Source organism: Lasioglossum baleicum, chromosome 6, assembly GCF_051020765.1.
Source record: "Lasioglossum baleicum chromosome 6, iyLasBale1, whole genome shotgun sequence".
NCBI classification, from domain to species: Eukaryota; Metazoa; Arthropoda; class Insecta; order Hymenoptera; family Halictidae; genus Lasioglossum; species Lasioglossum baleicum.
The window spans coordinates 15,425,395-15,436,304 of record NC_134934.1 but is presented as its reverse complement, the minus strand read 5'-3'; the positions used below and the strand labels follow the sequence as shown (position 1 = coordinate 15,436,304).

At 34.2% G+C, this 10,910-nt stretch overlaps 1 protein-coding gene across 2 annotated transcripts; it reads right to left on the bottom strand.

Annotated features, from left to right (window-relative positions):
- Positions 1-72: 72 nt before the first annotated feature.
- On the bottom strand, positions 73-10,778 carry Me31b (ATP-dependent RNA helicase me31b). 2 transcript variants are annotated; one of them, XM_076426423.1, is made up of 8 exons: positions 10,516-10,778; positions 9,218-9,386; positions 8,227-8,433; positions 7,966-8,137; positions 7,671-7,821; positions 7,335-7,530; positions 7,053-7,223; positions 73-5,912 (listed from the first exon to the last, which is right to left on the bottom strand). In XM_076426423.1, exons 2-8 carry the CDS (start codon positions 9,356-9,358, stop codon positions 5,616-5,618), a joined length of 1,335 nt encoding a protein of 444 aa, XP_076282538.1. In that variant the 5' UTR covers positions 9,359-9,386; positions 10,516-10,778; the 3' UTR covers positions 73-5,615. The 2 variants fall into 2 exon arrangements, with proteins under 2 accessions (XP_076282538.1, XP_076282539.1); XM_076426424.1 differs by lacking the exon at positions 10,516-10,778 and adding an exon at positions 10,324-10,494.
- Positions 10,779-10,910: the final 132 nt, after the last annotated feature.

The window sequence follows — 10,910 nt, the reverse complement described above, 5'->3', positions numbered from 1 at the left end:
TATACATTAGTCTACTAGTTCGTTTACCTTAGAATTACAGGTTCCAAGGAAAGAGAAATAATATGCAAGGTGTACTGAACCGGAAATTTTTATTAAGGACCAAATTTACTTTGCTGTATTGTTCCTTTCGAAAACAAATCCATAGACATGCGTTTTCCAATTACATCGGGGGGAGGGGGGGTCTGTGCTTTAAGAAGTAAAAAAACAAATAAAAAAGGTTCTCTCTTTCGTAATACGGGCACAAACCTATTCTTCATAATCGACAAATAAACATACTTTTGTGTTTCTGTAGTAATAGAGACAATACTTCGAAATATCGTTTATCGCACGCGTCAAATTTTTTTCATCCTTCGAACGTAACAAACATAAAAAATATATCGGTTTCACAGAGATACATAAAAAGTTCTAAGATACAAAAAATGTTACAGAGATCCTCTTGCTATGAATATCCATGCAAGCCGGGCAATACTGCATAAGTGTTTCTTTAAATGCGGCAACACTTATTGCTTCGTCCAGTTACCAAGATCTTAAACGTGTAGATATATGCTGTGTATAAAACATTAAAAAAAACAAGTGCACAGTAGTGTGCGACTTGCATTCACATGAATTCATAAACGAATTTTGGTTTTTGTCGTAGAGAGAAAAAGAACTGTGATTTTCCTTCCAGCACGTTATCGCAAACAGTTCAACATGAAAGAAGTTACGGTAGTGGTGTTTATTCTCTCTGTGTTTTCCTATTGTACCGTCTGCGTGGATCAATTAGCATATTTCATGCGGAAGTAAAATAGTAGTTTTGGAAATGAATTTCGATAACCATTAAACGTTTACAACGACGGCACTTTTTTTTCTCTGTGTGAAACATTCTTCGATTTCTTTTCTGTTCTGTTTTTTTTTTGTATTTTTTCATTTCTTTATTTAAATTGATTTTATCGTGCGTATCGGAGGATCTTCTTCCGATACCACGAACGAGCTGCTTCTCCTCTTAAAAAACATTTTGAAAGTGTTCGATGGGCCCGAATGTGGATTCTGTCCTTTACTGTGAAAATATATTTCCTTATTAAAGTGTATGCAGCTCGTTGCACTGTATTGCACCAGTGCGAATTTATGGCGAAGGTTTTATCAGGCGTTATCAGCCTCGCCGAGATGTTCATTCTTCCCTTCGCCGGTACGAATTGAATCGTTTTTGCATTAAATATATTTAATGCGTCCCTTCACGATGGTCGTCAGGGTTTCTCCTTATCCATTCCAAATCCAGATGTTGACACAACGCTTCCGACATCGCACTTTTATATCATAAAGGTGCCCTCTCACAGATTGTTTCCACATCAAGGGTATTCTCGTCTCCAAGATGAGGCACAGGAACTTCACTTGGAAATATATATGTATCTATGCGACAGACATGAGGGAACGCTTGCAAGATTTTCGTTAACAAAATCACTCCGATCGTTTCTCTCAACAATCTTCAACGCTGCCAAGAAGTATACATGTGTATACATATATATCGCGAGAATTTAACTTCCACGTACAACGTGGAGAATGACGTAACCTTAAGGTTAAAATTACTCATCAGTATCAACCATAGAACGAAACAAACGTATATATATACATATATATAATAATATATATATATATATTTATTATATACATATAGGATGTATCGAAACGTGCACAAAGAGTATACACTCTACGTAGAGAAGTAACGAAAATAATTCGTACAACCGTTCGTATAAACACCATATTTATCCGTGTACCAGACACACTTGTATATTCCAACAGTTCTCCTTACAAACATTTTGAAGCAGTGGGCTTGTTCGACCACGTGCCCGATCAAAAACTCGACGAGAAGTCATTTCGGAACTTGAGAACAGAGTTCTGTCGGTACACTTATTCTTGCGAAGGGAACAGTTGAATTACACAGATCTTTGTAATCAGAAAACAAGGTGTTTCATTACTCTCGTATGGGAAATTTACGTCTGAAGTTCCGTTTACACGTTTTGATACATCCCACGTACGTGAACCCTTCAGTCTATTCGCATAGCATTGCATTCAGCAACTTTTATCGCCCAACCTCTACTAGAAATTTATAATTTTTTATCTCACACTCATACCATTCTTTAAAAAGAGTCAAGACGAATATAATAACGACACTCCTGCGATACTATTCGAACATCTCAAACGTGTGCATTCATGTACAGAAGTTTGATTTGTTGACATTCAGTTCCAACACTGGCAAACAAATGCGCGCGCATGGGTGTGTGTATATGTATGATGTGTATGCGGTGTGTAATTTGTACACAGAATGCGCTTCATCGCGTAAGCAAAGAGCATGTTATTAGATGATCAGGAATGATTATATACGCATTTCGTGTGATAATTTGTTCAAGTTTTATGATCTCTTCGTTGGCACCTTCTTGACTCTTTTAAAGACTGTTTAAAATATACTTCACAAAATAGATTCCGTGTCGGATCTAATGGTATTTCCAATGACAATTCAGTAAGACCGAGAGTGTTATTGCCCTAGTCTACAAAACTTCGTCAAAAGAACCATAATAACTTTCACAAACGTACAACACAAAAGCAGAATTTTTTTCGTGGTGAATATGCGAGAGAGTATACATTCGTTTTCCTTTTTTTCCTTGTTTTCGAAGAGACACATCCGAAATACTGTTCGACTCGTTGAATTATGCGGTTTCGTATCGAGAAAAATAATCGAGGTATAGATATAATGGAGAAATGAATATATATATATATAATGTTACATTAGAATGGAATCATATGCGAATCATACACTTTATCAAAGTTCTCTGATCGATGAAGAAACAAAAACAAAAAAAAACATAAGAGCCACAAACGAAATGCTAGGTAGTGTTTTCTCTTTTTCTAAACTGTTATAATAAATACAACGCTCGTTTCGATAGATCACTGCCAATTTGTTCGGTAAACTTTTTTTTTCTGTTAAATCTCACTGTGTAACATTCACATCCCAAACGGGAAAAAAGAATGTTTCATGTGTACCATTGATTCCTCTTTCACTAGTAATTCGCTTTTCTTCTATCGCCTCAAAGCATCATCATCATCATTATCATCCTCCATCATCATCATCATCATCGCCTGATCCTCGCAACAATCATGATGCCTGCTTGTGTTACGATCAGTTTATCGAGACTTTCCACATCGACGTCGATTTTTTCTCAATCACACTCGTCCGAAGCCGACAAAAATGTGTAAATCGATTGGCGCCGCCTACACCTCTACGTGTGTAGCAGACATATTTCCCATTAATGAAACATCGTATGTATCAAATTATGATTTGCGTGAGCATTTGAAAACAAAAAAACGGTTTCTAATGCTATTAATAACGTAATACATAAATCACAACATCAATGCTCCGACGAATGGCACCGAGAGCGGCGTTCTCTTAGGTCAATGATTAATAATTGTACAGCATATCGATCTCTCGCGTAGAATAGTAATCGCGTAACATGTTTTGTGCGGCAGATGTATTACCCGGTGTTGCAGTATATAAATATAATTTTCGATTTTATGACGGGTAAAACGAAACGAAGAAGAAGAAGAAAACAACTCCTCGTTTTACTCCCTGATATGCTTATACAAGTCAGTATAATAGAACTCCCGTATCAAATGTTCGTGCTCGCTCTCTCTCTCCCTCTCTCTCTCTCTCTGACTGTATTCGGATACACATGTGTTGCCTGTACGAAACATTGAATTAGAAATTAAAAATCGGCAAGTCAGCAAAACCCTTTACATACATCACACGGAGCTAAGACGTTCGTTCGATTCTCTTTCCCTTCTCGCCATGTGAAACGTATGCAAACGTACGCGTATAAAAAACGTTCGGGTTTTTCGTTCGAATAAGTTTTCTTTTTACGTTTTGTTCTGTAGCAAAATTTCGTATCTTTCATACCTTCTGCTCCAGCTGTCCATTATTTTTGAAATAAGACGTCCGTTCCGGTGCCATTGGTCGCGAAAAGCAAAATATCCGTCAAAGCTGATATTACAAGACTAAGAGCATTTTAAACCGCTTTTCGTCGCTCCCGTTTAATATTTCTCGTTGAAATTTTTCGCTTCAAGTAAGAAATATTCTACTATTGCCTATTAATGTATACGCATTTTCGTTCCGTAAACCTAAGTTGTCTTGGCTGGTGGTGCATATTTTTTTTATTACAGAATATATATGAACGATATACAATAGAAATCATCCCCAAAGTCTAAACGCCTTTTCGTAGATTTTCTGTATTTTGTACAATGAACATGTGTACACGGGATTGTAAAATGAAAAACCAAGAATAAAATGGGATTCCATGATAACGGTTCTAAGAAGGCTACACTTTGGCAGTTAACTGATTTGTCAGACAAATTGGTATACTACGATGTTAACGTGTACATTCTTTTCTTTTGTATTTGCAGATTTTACATAAAGTATGTTCCGAGATTAATCCGAAAAATAAAGAGATCCTTTGATAGGGTAATTTTATTACTCGTACACTTGTTGGAATCATTAATTTTGTTAAGAGTTACGTAAACACTTAATAGAAATCAAACATCGAATCCCAAATATCGATTAATTGCCACCAGCCAGTTATTTATACAAAATAATTATATAAAACTAGTCAATTTTACAATCTCTGACGCTCAATCACAATTTCGTAAAAAAATTACGATCAAGTTAAAAAAAACGTTTCGACTACCGCTTTACAAGAAAGAAAAGATAAGCTTGCTCTTTTGAAAAGTGATTTGAATTTCAGAGTTGTACGACAGTATTGACAGATAGCAAAATCAAGCCATGATCAAATATTTAAGATCAATACGATATTTAGAATTTGTGACTGTATATTTTTTTTAAGGACAATTTATACGTGGTTATGGAGATGCGAAAGTAATGGGCATATGGATTACAGAATATTTGGGTACTCGTCAAAAAACAGCGCTCGTAAAGTATGAATTTTTCTTTCATTCTGCTGTTTTTTTTTGCGTTTTCTTTTCTCCTATCTCCTGAAAATCGCACATGCCATCACAATTTCCCTTAAAGAACAAAAAAAAAGATCTTGGAAGTATGAAGCCATTGTATAAAAATTTACTATTAAAATGATGGATACTTTTTTCATGTAATATTTACAGTTGCGGTAAAATGTTATGATTATTATGTTTACCCATGTACTTGTTTACATATTGTGCTCTTGATAATGGCTTGACTCTGACGCACTTTAGATTATGTACATTTATATGTATTTATGTACAAAGAATGACTCGCACCGGCATTCACATCATCATTTCATTCACTGAGTTCACTGTTTCATATTCAGTATATGCCTTATTTACAAGTAATTCATGTTTTCCGCTGCTTACTATGTTAATTGAAATTTTCAATTTTTTTTCTATATAGACCACTTTTTTTTATCTAAATGTTCATAGCACTGTTTCGTCTTTATACACTGTTAAACACACCAGACAATTCATTCCAAACTAAAGTAACATTTCACTCTGTGAGTTCAAAGCATAGCAATGTATGCCTTATACGTACGAGTCACAATCACCATTTTACACTTTAAACTCTTTGAGCGCATGTAAAACTTCATAATGATGACGTATCGAAACTACTTGGACACATTACCCTCTTCCATACTATTATTGTCTTCTGGTCTTGCTACATACAAATTTGGATCTATTACCTTTGGGATAGGCTTTATTTCTGTTCCAAGTTCTTGTTCGATACGATGAAGATTAAAACGGTCCTCGTATGTGATTAGGTTAATTGCTATACCTAAATGGCCAAATCGCCCAGATCGGCCGATACGATGCAAGTATGTCTCTGCCATTTTTGGAAAGTCAAAATTGATTACGACGTTCACAGCTTGTACGTCAATACCACGGGTGAAGAGATCGCTGCTCACCTGTAGATACGTAACACTCATATACATATAATTTCCATATCTAACATCATTTTCTAACTTTTCTTAAGTTCAGATAAACTACTTTAATTATTTTTTTTATACTATGTTTTCTCGTGCGTAGTACCTTCCGCTATTTTTATATTTGTTTTTCCTGTTACATACTACTTTCTATCACTACATATTTATATTTCTCACGTTTACAGTAATTCAATCTTCAATTGAGACTGTTCCGTTAGAATACATTCATTTGTTTCCTTTCATAATTTAATTAGTTTTTCTGTGTTTATTTGTTAATCTTTGATTATATGAAAAGGGTAGGGGTGCGCTACATGTGATTACCATCAATCTCACACATATTACATCAAACTTACACACATGTTCAAGATAATATTGATGAAAAAATATTAATAAATATTTAAATATAAATAATATAAATATTAATCAAAATTCATTTAAAGTGATACCAAACTTTGATGAGATTGATCTTTAAAACTGGAGGTACACAAAAATATTTTCTGAAGCTCTCTCTCTTTGCAACAAAATGTTACATTTACTTACAAACGCATATTGTTACCACATTATTAGACTGCGGATTTTATGCATTCATGACGAAAATGAGTAAGTGCAATTTAATCCAGTGAACAAATTAAGAGAATTGAAAAATTTATCAATGTATTAGTTTAAGCTGGTTGAAATCATTAAAAAAAAAATTAAATTAAAGATCCTCAATCCGCACTATGCATAAGATTGTAAAATATAACTTGAGGAACATAATCTAAAATGAAGTTTCACCACAAATGTATTCAATAAGCTGATATTCACGAATTTTTTTTTATATTTCCCTACATGTAAAAAAACGTTTTTATATACGCGTTGCAACATTTTAAAGCTTTCAAAAATTTGCACTATCTTCTATAATAAGCATGTAATTGATATTCGTATGAATAATGTTCATCATAAAAACTTGTAAAATAGTAATGATTTAATAATTTATAGTATCCATTATAATAATGGTGATAATTATTAGTTTATGAAGATGAAACACAAGCGGCCACGAATTATCTCCAGGAAAATTGAAAGCAATAGAATAAAATGGCATGTATTGAAAAGTTGAATGAATGCTTTAGTATTATCGCTTACCAAGTTTCTGCACAACCCAGCTCGGAAATCATGAAACACGCGATTTCGGTGTGCCTGCGCCATTTTCGCGTGTATGTAATAACAGCAGTAACCGAGATCTGTTATCTTTTTCGCCAGTAATTCAACGCGTTGCGTCGAATTGCAGAATATTATACTTTGTGTTATTTGCAACTTGAACAAACAAAAAGAAATCACGTTATACAACCGTATGAGTACAACAGTATGAAAAAGAAAGATTCTACAGATTTACAAGATGCTTTACACGTAGAAAAACAATCTTACCTTGGAAAACAGCGTATTAAGGCAATGAACTTTTTGTCGTTCTTGTACAAAGGCGTAATACTGTGTTACACCTTTTAATGTAAGTTCCTCCATTAAATTAATCTCATATGGATCTCTCAAGTGTTTCTCCATGAATTGTTTCACCGTTAAGGGAAATGTGGCTGAGTACAGCAATATCTGACGTTCGTGTGGTAATCTGAATATCAAAAACAAAAACGAGATTGTACTCGGATGTTTTATGAAAGTGCACGCAGACAAAAAACATTTTCCCTGTACGACAAATGTATGCGTAGATCTAAATCAATTTACACAAACTATAACGCAGCTGTAATTTACCTAGAAATCACATGATCCAGCATTCCTTTAAAATCTTGCGATAGAAGCTTATCCGCTTCATCCAAAACTAGAATTTTACAATGATCCATGTGTGCAACATTCTTGTCCATAAGATCAAGAATTCTTCCCGGCGTGGCAATTATTACTTGCACTGAAGATAAATACACAAATAATTATACCTCAGATGCAAGAACAATGAGAGATAAACATTTAAGATAAGAACGATAAGAATCAAGAATAAAGACAATATTTTTACAATTAGAAATTACATTAATCATGAGAAACTGATACAAACCTTTCTGATAAATCCTCATAATGTCATCTCTCAAGATTGTTCCTCCGGTAGTTACCATTACTTTTATATCCATGTGTTTTGCCAGTTCAATGCAGATTTGTGATGTCTGAAGAGCTAACTCTCTAGTGGGTACAATTACCAGTGCTTGGATCACATCTTTTCGTGGATCCACCTGAAATCATAGTTTTCAAAGAATATTAATACAAGATTCAAATAGAAAAAATAAGTAAAAATGACTGATGGAACTTGTAAACAATATACCTGTTCTAGCACTGGAATCGAGTAGGCCCCAGTTTTACCAGTCCCATTCTTCGCACGAGCCAAAATATCCTTACCGGACAATGCAATGGGAATACTGGCTTCTTGAATGGGAGAAGGCTTTTCCCAACCTTTCTCGAAGATGCCCATCAATAATTCTCGCTTCAGGCAAAACTCCTCAAATTCATTGCCACGAGTATCAGTAACATCCTATAAATTATCATATTTTTATAATTGATTCTCTTGATATTTTTTATTGGCCATTGTTTATCTTAGAAGGATGAAAAGCGCAGTCCCCAAAATTTGGATTCAACGCATTTGAAAGTTGTGTATTTCTTATGGAAAAATTCAGCTTCACAAACTGACAAACTAACAAAAAATGTGCTATTTTTACGAATGTTATGTTTAAACGAAGAAAGACGTACTAAATTGATTTTTCAGCTAGACCTGATACTGAAGAATTTACAACTTTGCTATTAAACATAAATATAGTTGAACCCACATTTTAGAGAGTGATTTAGCCCCTTCAATATATAAACAATGAAACAATAGAAAGTACATGTGTTTGATATTTTTATAAGAACCATTTCCTTTCGGAGTTTCATTGAAATGTGCTAATGTAACTTCAGTACGATTCCTTATCATTGTATTATCCCCTCTAAATTTTACGAATTGAAAAATTCAAGTGAATTGAGCATTATTCAAAATATTGTTTACATTATTAAATATGTCGGTATCTAATCAATTACTAAACATCTAGGTATTATAACAATTTCGTATCCATAAAATTTCAAAAACCATAGGGTATATAAATATTCTATCTATAGGAAGAAAAGTTTAATTTCCGAATAAAAATAACTCCGAGTGCAAAGGGTTAAACAAATATTGAAAGAAGATATTAAATATATATCTAACAAATTTTTCTTAAAAACCTTAAATAAACGTGCATTCAATGAGAAAAATAGTTCGAAGAATAATTAAACATTCAACTTACACTAGTTTTAATTCGTTTGTCCTTTGGTGGAATTTTTAATTTGGCTTTCCAACCTACATCGTCCATTTTGTCTATATCCGATTTGGGTGTCAAACCAGAATTTAAGACATGATTGGAATTTATATGTGCTTCTGTCATCATTTTGAAAGTGATGAAATATCTTTATTTCCTAGAAATAAACGAATATAGAATGTATTAAATCTTCGCGGTAGCTATCGTAATATTTCACAAATTCGGATATTTCCCGCATGGCACAATAATTTTATATCACACCGTTCTTATATTTGAAACAAATCTAAAATTATAAAAACAATATTCAGAACAATTCTATAATATATACCGAACAAATTAAATAGATTAGAAATTTAAATTTACAAGTATCACGTACAAGAGAGAGAGTTACACAGCTTATCTACCAATAAGACAAAAGGCAAGCAGCAAACGCGAGTGACCTACTGGAAAGACCACAAGAGGATGTAAACATTATATGTTCTCTCATTGGAACAGTACTAGTTTTTATGTGTTATACCTTAAATGGGGGTACAGGAATTCTTATTATTATTCGTTACAGAAGTGGCTCATAACAAAATTTGAATTACGAAAAACCTCTACAAATCCAACGACCATATGTATAATACGTGTATTACTGCGAAGCACATGGTATAATACATTATTGTCTACAATGCGTACGATTGAAATTTATAATGAGATCCAACTGTCGCAATAACGTTTGTTTAAACAATACACAGTATCCCGATCGATAAAACAATTACCCCATAGTGTAACAGTTATAATATATTTCGTAATCTTTACGTAATTTCTTTGTCGAAATTTGAAACAGCAACACCTGATTATTCGTCGAATAAACAAGAATCGTGAACAAGGCTTAAACACGTTTTCATTCAGGCTCGAAAAAAAATGTACAGCTATCTGGTAAAATTCGCGAGATCTCCAATTTGTACATGTATATATAGTAAAACGCGGAATATTTTAATTTCGGATATTTTAATTGCGTTGGCAATTATGCGATGTAATTTGAAAATAGGATGAACGTTCCGTGATCAATTTCGAAGAGCGTTCGCAGCTTTGCTACCAGACATACTTACACAAGATGAAAAACAGAATGGCACAGTTTTTTACTTTAACTCGCGGACGGTTTGCACGAAGTGAATTCGCGATTCTTGTAGAACGGAATGAATGTTTCCGAAGGAATACACGACGGAGAACGAACAACGAGAAATATTATAAACGCGTAATCACTCGTTTCGCGAGGTATCCACAACTACGAAGCTACTTACCTTGAAATGGATGGATATCGATGCTGAGCCGAGCACTCGATTAGGAAACAACACGCCAAAATGGCCGTCCCAATGTCAAGTTTTCTGTTGCAGTGCTTAACCGCCGTATTTCTTTAACGAAGCACTAACACGGATTACCAGCTTGGAAAGTGTGTCGCGTAACACGCGGCACTATATAACGTTCTTTTCCGTTTGTAATATGCGATTAACGCACTGCGTCAAATGCGAGCGATAATTATTCTTCGTTGAACGTACACGACATGCGCCATGAAAGAATAAAAACACTCAGACCAGAAACCGTTACATCGTCGCGCGCACTCTGTGGATAGTAACGACCAATTACGTGGCACAGCCTTAAGACGCGTTTCCAAAACTCTCCTTCCTCCATATTGTCC

Excerpts from the sequence above, each read along its gene's own strand:
- Me31b (XM_076426423.1), bottom strand. The coding sequence starts at position 9,358 with ATGATGACAGAAGCACATATAAATTCCAATCATGTCTTAAATTCTGGT. Across the intron at positions 8,434-9,217 it reads ACAAACGAATTAAAACTAGT|GATGTTACTGATACTCGTGG; the intron begins GTAAGTTGAATG and ends GATAATTTATAG. Across the intron at positions 7,822-7,965 it reads TATGAGGATTTATCAGAAAG|TGCAAGTAATAATTGCCACG; the intron begins GTTTGTATCAGT and ends ATTTATCTTCAG.